The sequence below is a fragment of the Carassius gibelio genome, chromosome B9, assembly GCF_023724105.1.
Source record: "Carassius gibelio isolate Cgi1373 ecotype wild population from Czech Republic chromosome B9, carGib1.2-hapl.c, whole genome shotgun sequence".
In the NCBI taxonomy this organism is placed as follows: Eukaryota; Metazoa; Chordata; class Actinopteri; order Cypriniformes; family Cyprinidae; genus Carassius; species Carassius gibelio.
The window spans coordinates 30225276-30252828 of record NC_068404.1 but is presented as its reverse complement, the minus strand read 5'-3'; the positions used below and the strand labels follow the sequence as shown (position 1 = coordinate 30252828).

General features: G+C 36.2%; 2 protein-coding genes and 1 long non-coding RNA gene across 49 annotated transcripts in view; 1 reads left to right on the top strand and 2 right to left on the bottom strand.

The window, feature by feature from the left end:
* Nucleotides 1-9292, bottom strand: part of LOC127964942 (uncharacterized) — a 171511-nt gene extending 162219 nt beyond the window's left edge. The window contains exons 1-7 of one of the 5 annotated variants that reach the window (XR_008155165.1): nucleotides 8898-9292; nucleotides 8712-8797; nucleotides 8363-8616; nucleotides 8119-8247; nucleotides 7693-7827; nucleotides 7453-7567; nucleotides 5110-6010 (exon numbers count right to left, since the gene is read on the bottom strand). Coding sequence is in view for 4 of the 5 variants with exons in the window: in XM_052565504.1 (XP_052421464.1) it covers nucleotides 7453-7567; nucleotides 7693-7827; nucleotides 8119-8247; nucleotides 8363-8512 (529 nt within the window). In the remaining variant the exon portion in view is untranslated. The remainder of the gene's footprint in view (nucleotides 1-5109; nucleotides 6011-7452; nucleotides 7568-7692; nucleotides 7828-8118; nucleotides 8248-8362; nucleotides 8617-8711; nucleotides 8798-8897) is intronic. The other 4 variants (XM_052565504.1, XM_052565506.1, XM_052565505.1 and 1 more) reach the window with 4 other exon arrangements.
* LOC127964887 (NACHT, LRR and PYD domains-containing protein 12) overlaps nucleotides 1-27553 on the top strand; it is a 397699-nt gene that overhangs the window by 96042 nt on the left and 274104 nt on the right. For 6 of the 43 annotated variants that reach the window (XM_052565362.1, XM_052565361.1, XM_052565356.1 and 3 more), the window contains exons 1-3: nucleotides 20098-20287; nucleotides 20560-20641; nucleotides 20773-20883. The exons of 36 other annotated variants lie outside the window; for them this stretch is intronic. In XM_052565362.1, coding sequence (XP_052421322.1) covers nucleotides 20592-20641; nucleotides 20773-20883 — 161 coding nt within the window. In that variant the 5' untranslated portion in view covers nucleotides 20098-20287; nucleotides 20560-20591. Of the gene's footprint in view, nucleotides 1-20097; nucleotides 20288-20559; nucleotides 20642-20772; nucleotides 20884-27553 lie in introns of those variants that run through there. One more of the 43 variants, XM_052565360.1, reaches the window with a different exon arrangement.
* LOC127964959 (uncharacterized) lies at nucleotides 9295-15100 on the bottom strand. Its single transcript, XR_008155186.1, has 7 exons — nucleotides 14932-15100; nucleotides 13930-14024; nucleotides 12341-13849; nucleotides 12132-12188; nucleotides 9693-10026; nucleotides 9513-9586; nucleotides 9295-9385 (listed from the first exon to the last, which is right to left on the bottom strand). It is a non-coding gene; the product is annotated as an uncharacterized LOC127964959 (long non-coding RNA).

The window sequence follows — 27553 nt, the reverse complement described above, 5'->3', positions numbered from 1 at the left end:
GTCTAAGCGGTCTCTGGTGTTTGTTTTAAAGTATATTTGGTGTAAAAGTAGCATCACCGTGTCTATACGGGACGGCAACAGCTTGAAGTGACAAAGCGGCCTGTAAAGAGCTCGGACTCTGTCAGAAATAGAACAGGAATCCGTTTGCTGTTGGAGATTTCACATTCAGTGTAGACACTATCACTGATTATAATCCACAGGTTCTTCTGTCTTCAGTCTGGACGAGGTGTGAGCGTCATAACTCCAGGGACGGATGAACACACGGCTCTACTGGACACGTACTCGGAGAACTAGACCAGAGGGACCCCGCCAAAATACTGCTGCTCCCGGAACCAGATTTCAGACAGACACCTCAGATTTCTGAAACAAGTGGAGCTTGAATGTAATTTACCAAAGAAAAGAAAATATGAGGCAGAACGCACGCTTGCTGTTCTCTGGTGAATTCTCTCTTCATGAACAACAATGTAGAGCTGTGCACACAATGTAAGTAAGAGATTAATTTGACAGTGTAAACAGCTTCAGTGATTATAATCAGAGTTTTTGAGAGAGCTTGAACTCTTGCTAGACTGAAGTCAATGATAATGTTCTTGACTTTGATGATTGATTCTTTGCTCTTTCTGTTCAGAGAAACGCTTATAATTGGGAACTTACAATGTTTTGACTGATTCATGTTAAATGCAAAGTCAGTCGTGTTGAATATATTTTATGACATGGTTAATTTGTGGTTGCCAGAGTTTAAGTATGTAGTTTTTTATTTTTTCTTTTTAACTTTTAAAACCATAGTTAATTTTTAAGGGTATGTAAAGCTTAACTGTCAAAATCATTTGTGAATGAAGTTTAAGCAAACAGCACAAATTATGTATAACTCTTTAATGTTTTATTATTTTGTTGTGTGTGAATAAATGTGCATATTTGTAATAAATTACAACAATGAGGGACCAAGTGTCAGCTTTGCAGAAGAAGTAGCTCATGAGTATGAACTATTTTAGTCGTGTCATCTCTGCTCCTTTTCCCGAGTGAACTGCTGTCTTTATTTGTACAGGTACAGATACTTCTAGAGCAGATATGAGGGAGACTTCAGTCACGTTTGGAGCACGCTCTTTTACAGATGTCTGTGGATGTGGACTTCTTACAATTGATCTGTGTTCAGGAGCTGGTTTTCCTGAGTGCTGTATCCTCCAGGTCATCATTCCTGTGGACAGATGGGAAGACTTCACTGGTCTGCATCATGCTGTTACTTTAGAGAGACACAGAAACGAGACGCATGTTGTGACGACACGATTGGAGCACTCTCTCTTCTGGAGAGGAGCATTTTGATAAATAAATACACCATATTACATTCATTGTAATGTTTAATCTATATTTAATACATCTTTACATTTTTTTTAACTGTTATGTAAAAATAGTTTTGTAACTTTAATTTAATGAAATGATCCTTGTTTACAATTTAAGTGTTTCTATATAAATTTAATTTGAATCTTCAATATTATAATAATGTAGTAGCAACTAAGCTGCTATGTACCACATACATATAATATAATATAAATATTTGTGTCAATACTCAGTCCTAATTCAACTCAATTCAGATTTGTAGATACATCTGTGTAGTGTATGTGTGTGTTACTCCTGGTTTTTATTTCTTTAGATTGAGACTGCAGACACTACAGCCTTGCTTGAGCTTTCTGAAAGAATCGTAGCATGTGGTACACAGGATCCTAACATGTGATGAAAGGAAGACATTGTCAGGTGTAGTATCTGTGATTCTGTCCATCTGACTCTCCTCCTTTCTCTTCAATCCACACATCAGGGTTAGATGTTTTTGGGACATTATACTCATTCGTAGACTCTCATCAGCAGCTTTTTACAGGTTTTCCATTGTCATGAGAAATAATGAAATATCTGATGTCCCTGTCACTGTTTTAAGTTCAGGAACAGCGAGGCTATGACATAATAGTATTACAAGATTGTTGTTGACCCAAAGCTTTTCACAAGTTTGTTTCCACAATCACAGAATGTTTCTTTTCTTCAGGAGCGAGGACTTTGACAGAACGGGGCACAATGTCCGGATTAAAGATGCTGTTGTGCCAAACATTTTAAACTTTCCAGCTCATCTTCAAAGGGTCTGTGTATCACTGACCAACAATAATTCAAGGTGTATAAGATTGATATATCAATATGTGATTAAATGGCACTTTAGTGTTAGTTTCTGAAAGTTATATAATGTGTTGTTTATTACATCATATTTAAGACACTCCAAACGTCTTGACCGAATCTGTTCAGAATTGATCACCACTGGTACAGTCTGAATTGTGTGATAATGTCATTCAACTTAACTTATGTAGAAAGATCATTCAGGGGTGCCTAGTTCTAATTTGTCTTTTTTTAAAAAGCATTAAACATTTTAAAGCATGGATTTAATATCTGTGTACTATACTCGTATATCTTGATTTTTTTTTTAAGGTGGCTGGAATAACAACCCTAATGTCGTCCAGTTAAAGTAGATCTTTAGGAAGCTGATGTTAAACAGAGGCAATGTGACGGCGCAGGATGAGTCCCTACCATCTGTCCTCAACACCTCTTCAAACCTGTCAGATATGAGGAGAAGATCTTCCATCCCCGTTTGCTGACATTCCTGCCCTAGTACATGACCACAGCTACCTTCCCGTCTGCTTCGATGGTCTTGTGGACAACAGTCTCTTGTATATTTCAGGATGTACAATTATACAAGTCTTGCATAATTATGGGCTGAAATTCAACATGGTTGTATATTTAAGACATGAATATTTCAATTAAAAACATTTCAAACTGATTTTCATAATCAAAAATTCAAGAATTCATATTCACCTTTCAGATTTCACTTCCAAAATATTCGATCTATTTAAAAATACAACCTATAATATTCAACAGGCAAGTTTCAGTCCATTTTATTTCGCTTTACAAATTCGCTTTCACAAATTCAGTGGTTCAAATTCGACAGTAAATTCACCGTTTCACATCCGGGAACAACAGGAAAATCAGTAGATTACCGATCACAATCTCATCTGCTGTAAATCGTCTTCACCGGCAGGGGGTGCAAGCGCTACTTTGTCTTAACAAGCATCAACGAAACCGTCACGAGAGCCTTCATAAAACATCATTTGACGAAATGGACCGAGAGGTGAGTTGATTAGGCCTACATTAAGTGTTTAAAGTAATAATTTTTTTAAAGTGTGTTTTAGTGAAGTGTTTGTTCATTGTAAGGATGTAATTTTTTATTTCATTTATCTGGCCAGCAATACTGAGGTATTTAACATGCTATTATAATTTCCCTTTAGCATTTGCTTTTGGATTATGTTTTGGAAAGACTCCGTTCACGCTTGGAAAATGCTGTTGGACGCCAACCCCTTGACATGGACTACCTGGAGTTCATCTGCTCTCAAGAATTAGTCTTTTTAAGTGCTGTGACCAATTTAGTTACCATCCCAGCTGATATTTTCGAGGGCATCACAGAACTGTCGGACTAGTTCGACTAAACCTGTCAGACGGGGAGACGCGCACTTCGACTATTCTGCAGGAGTCAGGGTCGATGGGACCACCACGTCTTCTAATCTCACCAGACTACATCACCAATCTCCTGGACATGAACTTTTCCCAAACATTGCTTGCATGCTTGGAGTAAGTACACGCACAGTTTTCAGACGAATGGTTGAATGTAACCTCTCCATTCGGGCGCAATATAGCACTCTCACGGACGAAGAGTTAGATGATTGTGTGAAAGATGTAAAGCAACACATGCCTCAGTGTGGATACAGAATGATGAGAGCAGCTGTAAAGGACACCAAGTGCAGTTCGACCGGGTCAGGGCAGATACAGTGGGAGTCATGTCCCGAAGGGCACAGTTGGGCTGCGTGGTACGAAGGACACATTCAGTGTCAGGTCCTAGGTCAATAATGCACATTGACACCAACTATAAACGGATTCGGTAAGTTTGTCAGGCTTGTTTACTCCATTATTGCATGTTGCAGTTCTTTCCAGAGCTCGGAGTGCATTTTTAAAACATTTGCATGATATTTTTGTTACAGCTACAATATAGTCATCTTTGGGGTGTGGATGGCTTTTCACGCAAGGTAGTGTCCACTATTAACTATTTTGTGACTTCTCTATATTCTATTCACTAATCATCCGGCAAATAATTTCCTCTGTTTAATAGATAATGTACCTTGGAGCTTCATCTAATAACCTTGCTAAAACCACCTTGGATTTTTTTCAAGAAGCAGCGGAGACATTTGGCTTCCCTCTCAGGTAGACCTGATCTAGAGTAAGATCTCCTCATAATATTCAGTTCAGTTCAAGTTCAATAAATGAAATGATCGACACTCTTAAGACCAAACAGTGGCGCTGACATATGTTATGATATTCCAGTAAAAGTTGCTTTCAGTTTTAACAGCTCAAAATTTATTTTAGTCTAGCATTAGCTTAAGCTGTAAAACAGGAGCTTATGTCTATGAATTTTGCATTTAACTGACATATTACTTTTCTTTTCAGTATAGAGAGGTTGTGGAGAGACGTCTGGTCATCAGTGACAAATGTCTACTACGATGTTCTGCATGCTTTGGAAGAAGGTGGCCACCTTGATATTTCTGACCTTACTCATCTGTTCTGTTGCCACTGTGTATTTCTCCCACGGCTTCAAGATGATCTCAACCTATTCCGAAACACCTGGGACAATCACCCAATACGCACAGAGGGTAATATGTCTCCTAACCAGCTGTGGGTGATGGGAAGTGTCCGCAATGCTGTACCTGAGCCTGACATAGAGCTATGTTTGTGGATTTTGACAGTAAAAACTTTTGAGTAATCACACTGTATTCAATACAAGATATTACATTTTTATTCTGCATTGATGCAACTTTATTCTCTGTTCAGAACTGTAATTGGTATCTCATTTGTGACATAAAATGCTGTGTTATTGTTTGAAGGGATTCAGCACACCACAGATAGACTGGGAGAGTAGTGGACTGATGTTGATGCACATTCCAGCGTTGTTGTGCCTCAAACCCAATGTCCCCCGACTGATGAGCGAATAGAAGCACTCAGAGAAAATGTTGACCCCAAAGGACCTTCACAGACTTTTGGCTGGGACATCTATCTAGCTGCACTTCATTTTTGCCAATCGATTATGGAATAAATGTGATTGTCATCTTTAGCCTTAAAGAGGCAGACTTCTAGCAGAAGCAATTAAGAAAGAATTAATATTTGTACTCAATACGTTAAAGTATCTGAATAAAAAAAACCTGTATGTAAGAATGTTGTTTTTGTTTAATTTGCACTTGTTTAATTTGACCATTCCATCAGTTAGTCATAAGCACAGTGGATTATGGATTTTTTTATTCAAGAATAGACTTATTTTTAATATTTGTACTTCCATTGAACATGTTTAAATATACATTTTGCATAAATTCAAATACTTTAAAAGAATAAAGTACTTAATGATATTTAGCAAATTCCGACAAGCTATGGAACAACAATGTATATACCACTGCATGAGCCCATGCATGAAAAAAACCATTGTGGAACGATACAAGTTGACAGTATAAGTGACTGCGTGTACAGAACATTAACCAATTACTTAATGTACTATATCTTATAGCATCGTATCAAAAAAATAGCAACACGATCAACAAGCATCATGTACAAAGCAATCCCAAAAATGAAAAAGAAAAAAACCTGTAAGCTGGGTTTGAACAAAGCATTGGTCCTAAGTGCAGTAACAGCATTTAATAAAAGTGTGTATCACTGTGTAACAAATGTAACATGTACATGTGTCTAAAAACTACACATTGTGCCAATGCACATCATCAAGTCCTTGTTGAAGGACTGGAAACTGTTGTAGTGCCCTTGGAGCCGGAGAACACAGAAGCAGCTAGAGGATTTTGGGAGATCACTTTTCACAATTTCCACAGCCATATTTTCCTCCATCTGCTCCCATCCGACCCAGAACTTCAGAAGGTTTTTAAGTCCTTGCTGGATGCTGAAATAACAGAAATTATAGAATTTCACCCTAAAATTATAATTGTCTTATTGTTTACTCCTTCAGAAAATCAAACTCTAGTCTTTCCCTTGTGATATTTGTGATTAGATTCATATAATGGAATTTCAGAGGGTTTAAAGATGGGGAAGCATTTTATAATAACTTTAATAAATCCTTAATAAGCATTATATAATGATCAAATCATGAGAACATACATAGCTATAAATATGAGATGTGCTTGTTAAAAGGATCGTTCACCCTGAATTCAAACTGGTCTTATAAGCCCTTGAACTAAACTGCTTTATTCCTTGGATTGGTTTTACGATCGCTAGAAACTTTTTGAAGCATCTAATTGATAGTTGTATAGATGTCAACAGAGGCACAGAAATCTTTCAGATTTCATCAAAAAGATCTTCATTTGTGTTTCGAATATGAACTGCAGTTTTATGGGTGTGGAACGAGGGTGAGTAATGACACAATTTTACACAAAAATTCTTGAAAATCTACAAATGTCATCAAACTCCAGTTCATATATTCAGTAATGTACTTTTTTACATTTACAAATGTACAAATGCAAAAAGGAAATGTAGCTATGAGTGATCGGGATGTTTAAGAGAAAAATGTAAGAATATAAGAATGAACAAGTCACACTTTATATTAGGTGTCTTAAACTACTTGCGTCAAAAAATATTATGTACAATGTACTTATTATGTTCATCTTCTATTGCAAACACACAAGCTGCTATTGAGGTGGGATACGGGTTAGGGACAGGTTTGCTGGTATGGGTAGCTTTAAGGGTTGGTAAAGGAGTCTAATCTTAACTAACCACCCTTTACACAAGTATTGTTTCATTAGCGTTAAGTCCAACACACACAAAGGTAGTAAAATATTAATAATAAACATTTACAAATCATGAATATTTTCAACTTCATATCGGGCACAGCAAAAACAATAATTTAATGATGGGTAAAAAAAAAAAAAACAATACACACCACAACAAAAGATGAGCAAACATTAAATTAATGACCTTATAGGCTGTGATTATGAATTAATATGTTATTTAAATTGCATAATCATATAAATTCCAAGTTTAATGACATTTGTAAGCACTTTGATTTACAGTAAATAATCTGTTAATCTTTATGTAACTAGTTCATAAGCAATCATTAACAAGCACATTATCTCACATAGCTATGTGGATATCCTGTACAGTATATTAAAGGGGTCCTATTATGCTTTTCCACTTTTTCAACTTTAGTTAATGTGTAATGTTGCTGTTTGAGGATAAAAAAAGCCTTGCCTCCGCTCACCTGCTAGCCATTATTAGCATTGAGAAAAAATGAGACATGGAAGACTAGCTTCTTACATTAGGCTTTTTACACTTGTACTTCAACTGCTGTTTAAAAAAAAAACTGTGTAAGAATGTTGACAATGCACATACCTGTCTCAATGAACTGCTTTAAATACCCTGTGATCCGTTCCTTTATATCAGCTGAGTATTCTTCATCATCTTCGTCATCACTCTCTCTAGGACAGGAGATGTGTGAAAGCAGCATCTAAACAAGAAACAGAACGAGAGTCTATAATCAGTCATGTATTCATGTTTGCCAAAAAATGGCTATTGATATCATGTTTAAGGGAAAAACTATTTGTAGTCCTCTTCTGGAGAAGAAAGCCTTACCTCAGGAGTGCATGAGTCCTCCGATTCCTTGGGAAAGAATACCACATCCTTCCTCTCAGTTAGACGAGGCCAAACACAAGTGTCTTTCAGTCCTCGTTTCAGTTGCTTGATTTGGCGTACTCTTCTCCCGAGAACCTACAAAATACAAAGAAATGGTAAAAAATGTATTAGATGATTAAAATTTCAACACAGACAGAACATACTAACAAGGTTTTTGATAAAAATTAAAAGATCATATATATATATACACACACACACACAATCTAAACAGTAAATTAGTAAAAAACTATTATACACCTGTGTAACAGTGCCATTAGAAGCATAATACAAAATGCATTACCATGTATTCAATTAAAATTAGTTGCAAAATATAATTGAAATGTATAGAAATGAGGGTAGTGGATACGATCCACAAATGTTAGTTACCGCATGTGACAGCAGACGTTCGTAAAGCCACCTTCTGTTTTCTTCTGTTGGACCAGGAAGATCCCAAGACAAACAAAGATCCAGGACTTTACTAGACTGGTCCTCATTCAATGGAGACTGTCCACTGAGCTAAAAATACAAATATTTGTAACACACATAAATACCAGCAACAACATTACATTCCAAATAGGTCAAACCATTTTCCAAACCATTTTCAAATAAATAAATAAACACACACACACACCAAGTTGATGGTCTCCCGTATGTCAACATCTGGGCAGTCCTCCAGTTGCAAAGTGGCAGTATCTTGAGAACCTTGAAGTAGAACATGAACAAAAGCTCTGCTGAGCCCTGCGAGACATGGGCCGCCGTGCAGAAAAGAATGACCTAGCATTCTCCCCGCTACTAGGAAGAGGTCACTTTCAATGAGGAATTGTGAGGATGAGGGCACCAAGTGGTCTGGCTGTCCCTCAAAGAGGCAAGTAACTCCTGTGTTTCCTGTTAATTCAATTGCAAATCAGCTTTAGTAAATCCCATCAAAATAACTAATTCAAAAAATTTACATTTTTCAGTGCAACTAATTAACTGCATACCCAAGTTCAAACTGAAACCATACTTCAGTTTTTCAAGAATTGTAGAAAAAAGTGTCTGGTGACTCCATCACCAACTGCAGCATCCCCTAAAATCAATGAAAATACAGTTATTAAAGCTGACATCATGGATACACTATAAGCTGCACATTTTATAGCATACACAGTTTCATTTTCTCTAGGCTGTACCTTCAAGTTGACATTTGACAGGACAGGCCCACTCTACATTTCTTTGCTTGTAGAAGTTGATCAGTTGCCTTTCCTGTTCTTCAGCACACGTTCTCAAGTCCATACACATTTAAAGAGGTTTCTCTGTCTCATGCAGTCTGAGAATTTCCTTTCTGTACAAAGCCATAGCTACTTTTGGATCCGGATGGGTTTTCCAATCTGGTAAAAAAATAAACAATCATGCAAAATCAAAAGAGCTTTGTTGCACATCAATAGAAGTGTATATATTTTTTCCATCTCTACTTGTTTACCATAAATTCAAGATAGACTATAAAAATAAAGACTTATTTATAATGTCAGCAACAGAACAATGTCAAAAACAGTCACATCATCCTCTTTTGCACTGTACAAAAAAAAAATTATCCACGTATAAAAACTCAGCAGTGTCGTTCACTTCATTATCCATACATGACAACTCAGTTGTGTTGTTATTTTCATCATCCAGAGATCTAAAATTTAGGAAAGTGGGGAAAAAACAACAATTAAAATTCTGCTTCTAATATGAGGTAAAGAGTACTGTACTTTTATAAATATTTTTCTATTTATGCCAAAAGTAATACTCTTTGGCATGCACACCTTTCCCCACATTCACTGGCATGAACTTCCAAGATGTCAAGGGGCATTTCTTCTTGACAAATAGGACAGCAAGCCTATAATATAGAATAACCAACCATTTCTTAAAAACTTTTTTGCCTCAACTACAGGATTTGACCAACTACATTTAGCAAGAAATGCAAGAATACCGAGAGAGTTTACCTGTTCATTGCTCTTTTTTTCACTTTCCACATCTTGTGGATCATGCAGAGCTTCATCCTGACTTTCATCTCCATCTTCGACCACAACAACATCAGAACAAGTCTTAATGTGATTTGTGAGGATCTGAAGTGGGTACAGTATTTTTTGCACATTGCTTTAGGCATATCTCGGACTGCTTCTGATGATGGTGGCAAGGGAGTGACATCGAGCTCATCTTGTACTGGAGCTATATAGAGGACAGAATTCTCCCCTATTTTGGAGGTTTTGATAAGCCTGCCTGTGTACCCACAGTCTGCAGGTGCCACAAGTGAAGGCTTCCGGCTTCCCCAACCCCCTAAAAGTATAAACACCAACAACAGTTATGTATATATATATATATGGCATGCACCAATATGAAAATTCTGGTCGATACCGATAATTCTTTGTATCTGAAAGCCAATAACCAATGCATTGGCCATAAAATCTAAATCTTTATATAATTTTTGAGAGCCAAACAAATGTCTCACCATTAATTAAATGTAGCCTATTTGCCAGACTTGCGCTGCACATGTTGCATTAATGGTATTTTACTTTTTTGAAGTGATTTCAAATAATAGATCAAGACATTCAAAACCATCATTGTGAACAGTGCACATCTGAAGTGTCTCTGCTGAGGGAAATAATCAATCACTTATCGGCTTTAATACAACATGTTTAATACAAATGTTCTATATAATAATATAAGGATATATATAGCCTACGACAACGCTTACTAGACCACCACACAATGTAAGGTTAGTGCCACAGCTGCCCAAAACTAACTAAAAATAATTTATGTTATTGTAATGTTAATACATCAGCTTGTGTAAACTGAGCTATTTAGTCACAGTTGGCCAAGTCAAAGTATAGACTGCATTCTATTGAACAAATTAGGGATTTAATGGATTGAAAGTGTGGCGAGTGTGGCGGGGCCGAGAGGCGTGGGAACGAGGAGTGAGGCCAGGTATAATGATTGGAGATGAGCTACACCTGTGCTCCACCACCGGTCTCGAGTCCCACGGAGGAGATGGAAGGATATAAAACTGGAGCGACGACCGTGAAGGACGAGAGAGGACCAGGCCTGGGACATTATTTTATGTTTTGCTTTTTATTTGTGCGCATCAGTCGTCCGTGAGGGGCTGATGCGCTGTTTTGTTTGTTTTGGTATTATTAAAATGTAATTTGATTGTGCGCCGGTTCCCGCCTCCTCCTTCCCAATGAATATGGGGATTTCATATTATTACAGAAAGATACAGTAGATTGGACAAAAGTTTAATCAAAAGCAAGTCTTTAGGAACAACTAGAAATCATTTGGAAGTCATCAGAGACTGTGGAAAAGTACTGTACATAAAACAATGAAAGCCAGCTTGGCATTTGGACTGCATACCAAATATTACATTTTCAGTTTGTTATTTGCCTAATAAATGACAGTATTATTGTCAAATAGTTTTAAACAAGTTTTGACAGATTCTAAAATATTTGTTTTCTCTGTGGCAGGTGGTCTAATAAATTTGTTAAGCACTATGTAGGGGTGTAACGGTACATTTAATTGGCCTGAACCATCTCGGTATGGACGTCACGGTTCAGTGCATAGTCAGATAATGAATAAAGTCTGTCATAGGCGATCCACACTCTAATTCAGAAGCCACAGCACATGATAATGCAACGCTGTTTACAACAGAACAAATAGCAGAAGAAAAATAACAGACAATCTTTGTTTACATGTAATCTTGCAGCCAGTGCTTCAACCATGCAAAAATATCAATAAAGGCATGATACTTGCAAAAAATTTAAGAAAATTTGAATTAAAACGAAAGGACTAAACGTGTTGAGCTATATAACAATGATTAGTATTCTGACTATAAATGTATCAAAACCTGCCTTAAGTGCAATTTACATGTTTCTCTTTATAGTATTTATTTGAGTGTTGATTATTAAATCTAAAAATAAAAAAAGGCAACTGAGTTTAATAGTCTGGGTTCTGTTAAAGGGATAGTTCACCCAAAAATGAAAGTTCATACAGGTTTGGAACAACTTGAGGGCGAGTAAATGAAGAAGGAATTTTCATTTTTGGGTGAACGATCCCTTTAATATTATAGTAATGTGCAGGAGAGTGCTCTCTGTGTATACTTTACTGCACAGCTGACTGTAACTTCATGACTTCGATAACCAGGTTAATACTGAACAGTCATGTTAGTGTACCATTACACCCCTTATATATATATATATGGATAAATAGATAGATCTTACATTTCCTATTAACACACTAAAGCAGACTTCTCTTATAAAACATCAAATGTGCATAACGCTTCAGCACAGTACTGTTCTCTTTGTGTGTATGCATGTATGTATGTGTGCGTAATTAATAACTAATTATTTAGACAGCTAGGCCAACCAATTACTGAAGGCAGTAAATATTACCTGCTGCCTTATAAAGAAGCCAACCACCAGTTACCTCACCATGAGTTTATCACATAACTGTTAAAAAAAAAAGAAAAACAGAAAAGAAACATAACTATTAAAGATAACAGGATTAATTAATCTAGATTCTATCGCTAATCTATATGACAATTCACAAAAATAAATAAGTGAACAGGTTCTTTTTGAGGGGAAGTGTAATGGCACATTACCTCCTGATGAGTCATACTCTCATCTAGAGTGCAGTTCTGGTCCCAGTCCTGCCTGTGTATGGAGCAGTTGATCTGGACCACTAGGGCAGTGGTTCTCAAACTTTTTAGCCAACGACCTCTAAACAAACATCGACGAGAACTCGCGACCCAATACCACAGAATACACAAACAATAAACAGAAAAAAAAATTGTTTTAAATCCACATCCACTTCCTATGGAAGCTTGTTTGCAGAATAACAAAATAAAAAAGGTAATTGCGATTTTATACCATTTATAACTTAATAACTCACACTGCAAGTTTGTATTTCACAATTATGAAAAACCAAGTCAGAATAGCAAGATTTAAACTCGCAATTTTTAGATTTAAAAAATTATCTTTTCAAATATTTTCTGACGTGGCGGAAACAAACTTTCATAATATTTACTGTATTTAGGTTTACCTTACAGTGGGATGGGTGCACTTGTTTTTCGGTGCACAAAAGTGTAATCTGTGGCCTGATGTTGGATACGGCTACTCGCAGATCATCCTCAACATCAAGACGTGATCTGTATTTTTTTTTCATGTACGTAACAGCTGAAAAAGTCTGCTCACACAAATATGAATCTGTATAATTCCTTCTCTTTTCTGCGAAAAACGTCTATAGGTTTTTCAACACAAGCAGGGTTTCTTGTCTCCAAATGTCTCTGTGTTTTTCCAGGCTTCATACTTTCATGGGCAAGCACTTCTGAACAGATTACACACTGAGAATGGTCCAAATCGTTGACAGAAGAGCAAGTGAATCCATACTTTATGAATTCCTCTTGATATTTCCGACGTTTCCTACATTGGTCAGAACGGGTCTAGCTCTTGTGTTTTGTAGAGGTACACGGTTCAGATGATTCAGGCTGTCCACAATTTTCTCAACATTTCTAACCTTGCAAATTACAAATTTATCCATTCTTGCCGTTGCAGTTTCCACGTGCAGTTGCGTGCAGTATTGATAACTAGCGATCAGTCGGTGCAGGGTGACGTTATCTTAGAGTCACGAAATTATATATATATATATATATATATTTTTTAAATCTCTAATCAGTTCTGTCTTTAGAAATCCAAAAAAAATATTTATTTGTAATCTTATTTTTTTAGTATTGAAAAATATTTTTTGTAGTCAGAAAATACAGAATTTTTTCAAACCAACTCGCGACCCCTTGAAATCATTCGGGGTCGCGACCCCCAGTTTGAGAAGCACTGCACTAGGGGACCGCTCACATTGGGCTGGCAGCAGATGGAACATGACCTGAAATGGTTTGGGTTTTATGGGCACAGGACATGGTCCAGTGAAACGTCGTTTTCCTCTACGATTTGAGAACAATCCAGGAAAGGACCTGTTTTAAAAACTGTAACATGGAAGTCAGAACAGACCTACGGTTCATAATAGGCGAGGATTGTTATATACAGTTTCTACTTACCTGGTCATTTCTGTTTGGACAGAAGATGGCCCCGGAGTTTGGCCTCTAACATGAGATGATCTGACAGACCAAACAACAACAAAAATCTACATTTTGATCACAATGTATGTGTTGCCATTTAATAATAAAAAAAGCAATACCTGTTTATACCCTGACTAGTAGAAGACCCATCAGCTCTCTCTTGTGTCAAAAGTGCCAAAAGGTGCCTTGCTGATCTCAGCACTTCATTGTCTCCCTTGTGAAAAACAAACACAGCATGGATGGAAGATGGAAAGTATCTTTAAAAATATTACGTCAACATAGATATAAAATTATTAATGTAGATACAGAACTGTCTTTCTGAAAACCATCGAAAACTGACCGCCAAAAATTTATTTTCAAAAAGGCTTTGACTTCATTAAATAAACATGACCACTGCAAGTTTCAAAATCAAATACCAGATCGGGTGTTTTTCATCACTGTATTTCAGAAGGAAACTGACTGCGTTTAGAAAATGTTCGATTTCATTTTTATTTCATTTAGCATGTAATGCTCGATACGGCAGTGTTTGTGAGCTCAGAGCAGCCGTTACCGGAGCTCTCTCTCTCCCGCGATTAAAGCGGGGCCTGCAGGCAGAATATGAATAGAGTGTAAGGCTGCTGGAAACACTGTGACATTAGTTCTATCATCTGCTTATGACTACGATGCTTTTGAGAAATTAAGCCCTTACCTGGACATAGCAGTGACAAGTCCTATTTAATTAAAAGACGGAGATGAACTAATCTACTGGTAGAAATGTAACTTAATTTAAAAGTGGCAGATTTATTTTATAATTGCGATTTGGTTGTATTTAATGGTCCTATATAATATATAAAAATGGTGCTATTTAGTATATTGTCATTAACCAAACATAGCATAACCAAACAATACACCCAATTTCAGCGTATTATAGTGGTTTTACTTGAAAAAATATATAAACACCACAGGCAAGAGAATTATGGATTTATATTGATCACAATATGTCACCTTTGTAGTAAAAAAACAAAAACAAAAAAAACACAGCTTGCGTACTCGGGGTAACAAGAGGAATCTCTTAGACTCTTGAGTAAACAATGATTTGGGTCTTAATCTTAATTTTCCGCATATAAATACAGCATACTGACCTATAAAATCATAACTTGTACTCACCGCTCGGTCCATTTCGTCAAATGATGTTTTATGAAGGCCTCTCGTGACGGTTTCGTTGATGCTTGTTAAGACAAAGTAGCGCTTGCACCCCCTGCCGGTGAAGACGATTTACAGCAGATGAGATTGTGATCGGTAATCTACTGATTTTCCAACGGTGAATTTACTGTCGAATTTGAACCACTGAATTTGTGGAAGCGAATTTGTAAAGCGAAATAAAATGGACTGAAACTTGCCTGTTGAATATTATAGGTTGTATTTTTAAATAGATCGAATATTTTGGAAGTGAAATCTGAAAGGTGAATATGAATTCTTGAATTTTTGATTATGAAAATCAGTTTGAAATGTTTTTAATTGAAATATTCATGTCTTAAATATACAACCATGTTGAATTTCAGCCCATAATTATGCAAGACTTAAAAATGCAAAGCATTTAAATGCAGGTACGGCTATTGCACTGCATATTTTTTCAATTCTTGTAATTCAATAAGCTTTTTTAATTCAAATACATTTGGCATTAATTTACTTCCATGTAAAATACACTTGGGTTGTCGATGTCAAAACACTATTTAAGCTGTGATTCAAATATGAAATAATGTTATGTCATGTGTTTACTCTTACACTGAATGTGTGCTGCTTCAGTCCAGATGAGGAGGCTATTGTACAGGTAAATTTAGTAACTTCATAGGGTGTGAATTCTGTAAAGAAGATGTGTAGAGTTTTGGTTCGGCGTGTGGGTTTTGTAAGAGGTAAAGGAATTTCAATGGGGTGTGAATTTTTTATAGGGTGTTAAATGTGTATATTTTGTTAAGGTGTGAATCATATTTAATATCATGCATCATGGTGTTACCGAAAGTTGGAAGAAAGCGACAGACTCTTATTTAGGATTACTCTGAATATGATGTGTGTCAGATAAAAGCAAGTGTCTTGCAGTGGAAGGTGGTAAAATATGAGGACAATTTATGAAAGGGAAAAATCCTACGACTTTGAAAGTACATTTGAGAAGCGCGCACAAGGAGGCTAGCCTCGCTTACCTCAACAAGGAAAAGGAGAACACAGAGAACCCCTCGAACCAAAGTTCAAACACCTGGAGCTGCAAGAGTCACCAGCCTTATTGGGACCAGAGTATGGGAGCGGAGTGGAGTGGCAACAATTTCCCCTCCGCGCTCAGAGCATTTAATTATCACTCCGCTCCAGCGCCGCTCCGGGTAAACAATTTCCCGCTCCCACTCCACTCCGCGCTCAGTGATACCAGAAACACTGCTCCGCCTTCGCTCTGTGGCTAAAGTATTTCAGTATGTTTGAAATGTTATGTTCATAACGTAGCCTATATTAAAATAAAATTTTTAATAAGTTTCAAAGTGGCTTAGGCTATTGTGTGCAAACTTTTTTTTACTACCACATGCCAAGCTAATAACATGGATGTCAGCATTAATATAATTACTGTATTCTGATGTGCAAATTTTGTTTGTGATGAAAATAACAGTACATTTTTATTTTATCTACAGATCAATGCATTTCTTACAGATTTCTGCTCATTCAAAATCAGATACAGATGAAGTAACACTGTAAGATTACATTTGTTTGAATGCATTATTGCGAAAGCGATTGCGTGTGAATGTGCTGTAACTGTTTAAATCATGCTTCGACCCGAAAATAATGTGAAATTTATTTTTACTTCATGTTATCTGGAATGTTTTTGGTCTTTTTGAGCAGGATAAGAGATATATTTAAACCGTTTAGGTGTTTGTGTGTCTGCTGCACACCACTGACACAGATGACTGATCAAACACAAAATATAATCTTTTTCTTTATGAACATCATTATTCAGGAATTATTAAACATGAACCAATCAGTATCTGAAATTGATTTCAATATACAAAGAATAACTCAATAGCGTCTGTTACTATATATTGCTCTGTACTGAAATGAAAAACTTAACATCTTGAAAGAAAGCTTCAAGTCCGTACTGTATGTCATCAGTTATTTCTCTGAAGAAATGATGTGTATATTTTTAATATGATTGAGCAACATCTATTTCAGACCCCCAAAGATTCACAAATATGTTTACTAGCATGTAAAATGTTGTATGACTTTTCAATACAAAAATAAAATGTGGTATTTAATTCTTAATCTAATCTTTGAAAAGATGGATGGTGTTGCTTTCTTGTTGCAATGCAACTTTGAATTAAGTAAAGTTCCAGTTAGTCATTTTCACAAGCAGGTGCTACTCTCATGGATGCTTATATATAGGCATTATTTCTCTTCAAATAAATATATAATTTGTAATAATTGGTATATATTGTTTAAACATAAAACAAAAGTTGTTGAAAATATACTGACTGAGAAAAAGCTTGCAAAGCAATACAAAGATTGTGCAGTTTACCGCTTTCTAGAGGAACATATTACACTTGTCCTGACCAAGTTTGACATTCAGAAGTTTAAATTAATTAATTTAGAATGCATACAGTTTGTCTTGTTACTTGTTCAAAGAACAATATTTACAGCCATCTTTTACTATCATATGTAAATCAGGATGCATATTATTGAATTAAATTTGGATCTGTTAACACACTCATTTTTAAAACATACAGTATTCCATCTCGACTTCAAAGAAACAACGTCTTGTTACTGGTTCCTGGAAGAAAATTTTGAAGGTGGTTTTAGCCACAGAACTGTAATAGAACACATACTATTGAAAATGAAACCAATACATCATTTAGTTTCTCAATAACACTATAGTTCTGCTGGCACCTTGAGAACTTTTTAGAAAAGAATGGAACCGGATGCTCGATGCGGAAATTGTCTTGCACCCGCTCCTGTAGTTGAGGCATCAACTTCTAATTTAAATCAAATTTAGGGGCTTTGAGTATCGGACCACTACAGAGTAAGTATTTTGCTGCATTAAAAGCATACTCACATCTGGGTGTCCAGATAAACCTCTTTGTAGTGCTTAGCAGATCAGTTAGTGGTGAGACAGTTGTTACGTTCCCCTTCTTTGGTCTAGGGGGTTTAAAGTAGGGCTGTGCAAAAAATCGAAAGCCATTTTCATGCACATCTCATCAGTAAAGACAATCCTGTAATTACAAGTATATATTTAGCACGTGCATTCAGATCAGGGTTGCCAGGTTTTAACAACAAATCCTGCCCAGCTGCTTCTGGAAGCCAGAGGTAACAGATACAGAATAAACAATATGGGGCCGAGGATTGATCCCTGTGGGACTCCACAGTTCAGAGGTACACTAGTGGAGGATTGATGACCAATATGGACATTAAAACATCTATTGTTCAGATAAGAGCGGAACCACTGCAAGACAACGCCTCGAAAACCCACGGATGTCTCCAGACGTCGCAACAGGACCTCATGGTCAACTAAGTCAAATGCAGAACTCAAATCTAATAAGACTAAGGCCATTGATTTCCCAGAGTCAGTTTCAGTGAAAATATCACTTGACACTCTTAAAAGAGCAGATTCAGTACTGTGTAGAGCTTTAAAACCAGATTGAAATGTTTCATGGAGAGAATTTGCGGATAAGTATGATTGTAGTTGAACCAGTACAACTCTCTCAAGGATCTTCAAAATAAAAGGTAGATTAGAAATAGGACGATAGTTAGAAAGAGTGGAAGGATCGAGATAAGTTTTTTTAAGATATGGCGTCACCACAGCAACTTTCAGACTGTTAGGGAAGGAACCAGTTGACAGGCATTTGTTAATTAAAAGTAACAGGCCCGGTCCAACTGTGTCCATAATTTGCCTAAGGAAAGAAGGTGGAATAACATCCTGTGGACAGATAGTGGGTTTTAAATGACCAACAATTTCATTACATGTGTCCAGATCAATCGACTCACACTCAGACCAGATGGAGGAACATAATGGAACATCATGTGTATACACTGAGTTAGACAATTGAGATCTTAAAATTGTGATCTTATCAACAAATACATTGCAAAATTGTCACAGAGAGCAGTTGAGGGCTCTAAGGTGGGATGCACAGGTGGATTTAAAACAGAGTTAATAGTAGCAAAGAGAACTCAAGGTTTATGGCAATTATTAGAAATAAGTTCAGAAAAATGTTTGCATTTTGCAGACTTTGCAGCTTTCTGAAACACCTTATAGGCATTTTGCATGATTTCATACGAAACCTGCAGACGGTCCTTTTTCCATTGGCGCTCCGCCTGTCTACATACCCGTCTAAGGGTACGTGTAGTGTCAGTGTGCCAGGGCACTGGTGCAGGCTTGTGATTTTTGTACCTCAAAGGTGCAATAGAATTCATGATATCTGCGTAGGTGGAATTAAAAAGATTAAGATGTGCATCAGCATCCAGGTTATGCAGGGTAGAGACAGATACCAGGCAGTTACGTACATCGTGATAGGCTGTGGATAAATCTTCACTAGAGCGTTGGGTAAGACAACGAGTTAAACGTGCCAGTGATGGATTTTTACGTGTGCGTCCAATGAGAGGAACAGTAAAACGTACAGGCATGTGGTCAGAGAAAGACATAGGATGTTCAATTTCATCATGCATATCCCAATTTAACTTCTCAAAAAGATATACCTCCCCTTTGGTTATATATATATATATATATATATATATATATATATATATATATATATATATATATATATATATATATATATATATATATATATATATATAATATTATTATTATTATTATTATTATTACTACTACTACTACTATAATTGCGCCTATTTTACATAATTACGTAATTGTGACTCCTAATCCTGCATTTGTTTGTGAGGTATCTTGTCCTGTGTGATCTGCCTTGTATTCAGAAGACTTTATTGAAGGAACAGTTTATTTTTACTGGTCAGATGAAGTCTGAGCACTGAAACAAGCAACTAGGATTATTTAATAAACTCTGCTCCTTTTTGTATAAAAGCTTTTATTTTATTTTATTTTATTTTGTATGCTAAAACGGGCATGAAACGTTTTCCCACTGATGACTAATGACGCTCCCTTACACACTACAGGCAGAGATATATATATATATATATATATATATATATATATATATATATATATACAACTTGAAGTTTGATCTGAAGTTTTCTATTAGTATGTTAGACGTGAAAGCCTGTAAAACTGGATCAAACGTGAACAGGATGAGAGATCGCGCTCAGGAAGTGACGTCAGTTTTTCGCGTCACAAATCAAAAGTGAAAGCAAATGTTCAGAGTTGATGTTTTTCCATTTAAACAACCAGCATCGATTCTGTACGGAATATCAAAGTGTTTCAGAGGAACTAAAGTATGATTGTCGTGTAGCTGCTTCATAGAAAGACGGTGGATTTTGTGAATCTGTGTAAATAAGGTGAGTGCTGAGTGCTTTACAGTGACTTCCGCTTTCAGATTTCATTTAAACGACGATTATTTTTATATGTCCTCTATGTTTATTTTTTACGTTTAATGTTTTCTTTTTCCAGCAGATGAAGGTGGTTTGATGGTGTTTGGTGTTGTGTGTGGTTTATTTGATCATTTGTTAACACACGACTAACATTGTGTATCTGAACATGTATCTCATGATCTGTTTCTCTCAGGATCCGTTCAGCTGAATTATTGAGTTTGTTTGTCATTTCTATTCAGAGTCAGTGCTGGAGATCAGATTCTGTTTCATCATGGAGGACACACAAACATCCACAGATCAAGAGTTTTCTCCAGGATGCAGGTACTTCGAAGAAACACTGTATTAAATCACCTTCAATGATGAGAGATGGGTGTTTTTGAGTCTGGCTTTAAAGTTAAAATTAGCCTTTAAAATGATTATCATCATAAATAATTAAATCTGTTTTGTTATAGTTCAGTTGATCAGAAGAGATCAGAAGAGTCCAGCTGTGTGTCTGTGAGGAGTGATGCGTCTATGGATCGTCCAGTACAGTTTAAGAGTGGAGATACAAAGACTGATCTCAGGTACAGTTTTATATAAATATTATTTATAGTACGCCATTTTATATGATCAAAACAGTGTCTATATTTTCTAAAACATATGAGAAATTATTCTTGTACATTGTTAAAAGATTTATTTTCTATCTTTATCTGATATTTAACAAACAGTCAAACCAAAAATTATTAAGACACCAGATATTATATTTGATATTTTTTTACTAGTGGGTGCAGAACACTATACTTCATTTGTGTAAGTGTTGATAGCAAAATAATGTAAACTGTGACATATTTAACATTAAATTCTTCATACAGTGGACTACCAGTAAAATTAATAAAAAATTGGGACGAAAAATTGGGACACTTTTGACCTGACCATGTTTTAAAGTGTTTTTTCTTTAATTGCTAATGTGACCTTTTTACACCACAGACTGAACAAAGTTATGCATTGCTTGGTAATTGGTAAACAAAGTTTTGATAGTTGTGTAAATATTCCCTGCTGAAAAAAATAGACATCGTCACATCATGGTCTCTACTGGTAATTGTTCACCTTCTATTGGTGACTTGTTAAAACCAGTAAATCCTAATGGAACATGTCCCAAAGCACACTACACACTACTTTTTTTCTGATAGTTCTATTGTTTTTTTGTTTTTGTTATTCTCTTTGAACAGAGATGACATCACTGAATTCAATGATGAACTGCCTTCAACTATCATTTTGCATTATTGACACACTGTTTTCCTAATGAATGTTGTTCAGTTGCTTTGACACAATGTATTTTGTTTAAAGTGCTTTATAAATAAAGGTGACTTAAAGGTGACTCAGCAGGGTTGTTATACTAACAGTCGTCTGAATTTTTGGTTGATCCATTTCATACCTTTCTATCAAAGTTACGGTTAAGATCAAAAGTTTACATCCCCCTTTCAAAATCTGCAAAATGTGAATTATTTTACTAAAAAAAGAGGGACATACAAAATGCATGTTATTGTTTATTTCGCATTGATCTGAATAAGATATTTCACATAAAAGATGTACATATAGTCCACGAGAGAAAATCTGAATCAGAATCTGCTTTATCAAGCGTGTGCAGACACACAAGGAATTTGTTGTGGTTTTTAAGATGCTCTTGGTACATGCATACACTGTAAAAAATTTCCTGTAGAAATTACAGTAACTTACTGGCAGCAGTTTGCCAGTAACTTACTGTAAATTAAACTTACAGTAAAAATACTGTATTCATATTTACAGTACCATTTAACTTGCTGTAAATGTATTTGCAGTAATATATATTTTACTGTAAAACACAATTATGTTTTTCTCTCCTTTTTTATATATTTTAATACAATAAAATATTACTTTACACTGTGAAATTAACTGTAATTTGTTCACTTTTATTATGTATTGTAGAACTGTACAAATTATTGTATTTCAACAGGTCTCATGTCTCAGTAGTAAAAACTATAAAAAGAAACAAAAGACTGTTTAACTTCTTTTGTCAGTTTAATAGTTAAATGGTAATACTTTAAATAACATTTTAATATTCTTGCAGATAGTACTTTCAGTTTTCCAAAAACTTGAATACATTTCATTTATACATAAAAGTTTCATATTAAGAGCATTTTAAAACAACAGACATGAACAGATTCAGTCATAAGAACAATCTTAAAAATTTACAAATTCAGAAAACTCCTGTGTAGAATGTATTTGCTCTTAGTAGCTTAATAGTTTTGCCAGCTGAAATCCAGAAACTCCTTAAAGGGATAGTTCACCCAAAAATCAGAATTAGGTCATTAATAACTCACCCTCATGTCATTCTAAATCTGTGAGACCTCAGTTTTTATTCAGAACACAGTTTAAGATATCTTAGATTTAGTCCGAGAGCTCTCAGTCCCTCCATTGAAGTTGTGTGTACGGTATACTGTCCATGTCCAGAAAGGTAAGAAAAACATCATCAAAGTAGTCCATGTGACATCAGAGAGTCGGTTAGAATATTCTGAAGCATCGAAAATACATTTTGGTCCAAAAATAGCAAAAACTACAACTTTATTCAGCATTGTCTTCTCTGCCGTGTCTGTGTGAGAGAGAGTTCAAATCAAAGCAGCTGATATCCAGTTCACTTTTCGAACCAGTTGACCAAATCAAACTGAATCGTTTTATACTGTTCGCGTCTCCAATACGCATTAATTCACAAATTACTTAAGCTGTTAACTTTTTTAATGTGGCTGACTCGTGAACGAGTCAGTCTTTTGTTCGTTATCTGGCTCGGCTCTGTGTTCATCTTCAGTTCTCTCTTCACAGCAGTTCAGTCAGTGTACTGTTTGAGTAAATGAATTACTCCGGGATATTGGTTTGTTTGAACTCAGAAGAAGTGTCAGCCACATTAAAAAAGTTAACAACTTAAGTAATTTGTGGATTAATGCGTATTGCAGATGCGAACCGTTTAAAACTATTCAGTTCGATTTGGTGAACTGGTTCAAAAAGATCCGGTTACATCGAGTGATTCGTTCGCGAACCGAATATCACAGACTGCTTTGTTTTGAACTCTCTCACAACAGACACGAAAGAGAAGACAATGCTGAATAAAGTCGTAGTTTTTGGACCAAAATGTAATTTCGATGCTTCAAAAAATTCTAACTGACCCTATGATGTCACATGGACTACTTTGATGATGTTTTTCTTAGCTTTCTGGACATGGACAGTATACCGTACACACAGCTTCAATGGAGGGACTGAGGAGATAAATGGAGGTCTCACGGGTTTGGAACGACATGAGGGTGAGTTATTAATGGGTGAACTAATTTTTGGGTGAACTATCCCTTTAATGAAGGAGGATACATGAGGGTTCAGACCAGAGTCCTTCATTTGCACCATCTTTCCACTTCTTTTGATGACCTGGAACTTTGAGGAGCACTTGCTGTTGTCAGGGTTAACATTCAACCTTTACATAACAGAAAAAAAAAGTTAGATCATTTGATGTGAACAATGTCTAACAAAACAACCAAATACTCACAACACAACCAAATACAGAAATGCACTGCAAATGGCAAAGCACACAAAGGAAATATTTCCAGGGGACCCAATATGTGACGAACCCGGATGAAGCATGTTTAGTACTCAACGTCTACTTTTGTTTTATAGCAAAAAATACAGAGATTACATGTTTATGACATACAACTTTATATACAATATACAAAATCTAAAAAGAACATGAGGGTAAGATATGAATTTATACATTAGTAACATTGCAAAAAAAATGGTAATGTTATGTTTAAATAAGTTTCATAGGTAAGAAATGTAAGGTAATTTAGGGTCCAAAGATGAAACAGCTAATTTTAAAGTTGAGACACAAACAGATAAATAAAGCATATTTCGAAAACTTTTTTGTATAAAAAGTATTTATTTGCAACAGTTATGTTAACAGCAATAATAAGACATTTATGTCCTAAGAACAGCAATTAAGCTGATAGACACCATGCTGCACATCCCAGGTTAAAATAATGAGGACATTACGTTGGCTAAATCCGAAATCGCCCAATTAACACTTGTGCACTCATTTCTACATTAGTCCACTAATACAGTTCACTTGAAGCTGTGAATGAAAACGAGTGAGTGAATTCGGACAGCCGTTGATCGCGCATTGGATGTACACAGTCGGGTTAACGTTAGTCACTTATTGGGGTCCCCTGTGCCATTTGCGGCGCATTTTCGCGAACGAGATTATAATGTTATTCTCCCGATGCTGATGTGCAGAACAAATGTTACATTTGAAGTAGACATATTTTTCTCTTGGTTGTTTAGTTTCCTTAACTTTAGATTTCGGTGTTTGCGGTAACGTTGTGAGACTGACGGGCGGAGAGGCTTTGGAAAGTGTATGGGCATTCAGGAACTGCACACGAAAACCTTAAGTTCGCCGTGTTTTTATGCCCTTTGTCATGATTAATAAAGGCAAATGGTAAAATGGTAAATGGACTGCATTTATATAGCGCTTTCAACAGACCACATGGCCATCCAAAGCGCTTTTCAATTTTGCCTCACATTCACCCATCCACTCACTCATTCACACACCGACAGCGGTGTCTGCCATACAAGGCGCCATCCAGCTCGTCGGGAGCAGCTGGGGTTAGGTGTCTTGCTCAAGGACACCTCGACACTTGGTCAGGTGGAGCCGGGGATCGAACCACCAACCTTCCGGTTTGTAGACAACCTACATGAACCACTGAGCCACTGCCGCCCCATGGCGTATAATGTCTCCACACAGACACCAGTGTTTGCACACGACACGAACATTGCGGGTTTTACTCTAGCACTACAAGCATGACGTGCATTTATATGGTGTAATCAGTTAACAGCAAGCGATAATAGCAGGAAAAAATCAGACTGACTTTAAGATAATCCACGAAAGCTTTGTTGTTCGGCTAACAGTTCACATGAACACTCACCAGCTCCTGGAGTGGTCAAACCCAAGGCAGAGACCCGTTGATGTCCATATTTTGACGGTGAAACGTTCAGAAAAGGGAAAGAAAGGAAAGAAATATGAGTGTTTGCACATGGTCACCACACTCTCTTGCTCTCTTCACAGCATAAATGTGAGGTGACTGCGTGCCATTGTTTTTTTTTTTTTTTTTTTTTTTTTTTTTTTTGTTAAACCAAAGATATAATATATTTAAAGTAAAAGAAGTAATATATGTACACCCCTTTGCATCTGACTGGTTCTTTTCGCATCTGTGTGTCTTGTTTTCTTCTTTCTCCAAGCAGGAAATAAAACTTGATCTGTGATTGGTCAGGTTTCGCACTCATTTTTTCTTTACTGTATTTAGATTTACAGTAAATTAAAAATACTGTAATTTAGTGTCGCCAAGAGGGTGTTCCCCAAAATGTAACTTTAAAATACAGTAATATGCTTTATAACTGTCCTACAGTAAAATACAGTTCATTTTACAGTTAAGTACTGTTAAATTTACAGACATTTCTAACAGTGTACATACATACAGACTTACCAACATATATACATATATGGATTGAGAGCAGAAAACATTTAAATAGGACAACTTAACAATAAATAATAATAATAATAATGTGTATGAATCTGGAACAGATGATTTATGTACAGATTTGTGCATTATCTACTCTTTATACAGTTGTATACATAAAGAGATATGCATATGTATCTATCGAGTTCTTGAGAAAGAGGCAGTGATTAGAGATGGAGTATGAATTACAGAACGCAGGTAATGATTGATGTGTTAGTTGTTTAAGTTGGAGATGGTGTTTGATTAAGGAAGTACAGTCTCTGCTGGGTCTTTATCACGATGGAGTCGATGTGAGTGTCTCAATTCAGGTGCTGAGAGATAGTGGTGTCCAGGAACCTGAATGACTCCACTGTTGTTACAGAGCTGTCTATGATGATGAGTGGAGGAGAGCCTTTTCACACTGAAGACAACCGATCTCTAAAATTATTATTATTTTTTTTTCCATTTAGTACTGACCTTCAGAGGCTACAGAAGATAGTTACTTGTTTCCCAGAAGACAAAATAAGTTAGATTTACCCTGAACTTTACATTTTTTAAATTCGAAAAGTGTTCACTCCTGGCTTTTAATGTATTGCTTTATCTTTTTGGTGATATGAGCTTGACTGATTGTGCTGTGGAAAATTGTGCACTAATGTGTTTAATTTTATTAATGAAAAACATTGCAAAGTCGGCAGCTATTAGAGATGAAGCAGGAGGGGGAGGAGGAGGACAAAGAAGTGAGGAAAATCACATTAATTTAGTTGATGGTAGTATGTCATTGTTAATTTTGTTATGGTAGTATGTCATTTTGTATATATATATATATATATATATATATATATATTAGGCAAAATAAGAAAATTATACACATCTCCCTTCTGTTCAAGGTTTTCACACCTGGCTCTTAAGTGATGTTACATTCAGCCAAATACGATGACCCATACTAAGAATTTGTAGTTGGGGGTTCGGTGCCTTGCTCAAGGGCACCTCAGTCGTGGTATTGCCAGCCCAAGATTTGAACCCACAACCCTAGGGTTAGGAGTCAAACTCTCTAACCACTAACCCATGGCTTAATGCATGGTTTTATCTTCTGGAGCATCAGTGAGTGTTTGAACCTTCAGTAATAGTTGTGTTTGAGTCCTTCAGTTGTCTTCAGTGTGAAAAGATGAATCTCAAAATCATGCAGTCACTGCTGGAAAGGGTTTAAATACACGAAAATGCTGGAAAACCAAATTATTTGAGGAAATAGTGTATTAGCCCTACAGTTATGGCATATAGTGATATTTAAAACTGAAACATGTTCATAGACTAGACAGTAGTAGCAGTAGTTCTAGTGTTTTATCATGAAGAACAGTTAATAACACACTTACCCAGAAGTGCAGCTCAGAATCAGTTTATAGTTGTTTGGCTGCTTTATAATAGTCTTGTAGAGCTTTTCTTTCGTACAGACACTGGGTTTTTCCTCAAGATAAATGTAATTTGAACTATTTGTTTGGATGCTTGACCCCTGTATGACCGAGAGTGCGGGTCAGAAAACCTCACAGCATTGCTAAGAGTTTGTTTATTAGTGGAAGACAAACTGTCTTCTGCTGGCAAACCATTCACACATGTGGAGAAGGCGTCCGGATCAGATGATCATGATGTAAATGTGTTTTGGCGTCACATCTGACTGATGCTGCAGATTCTC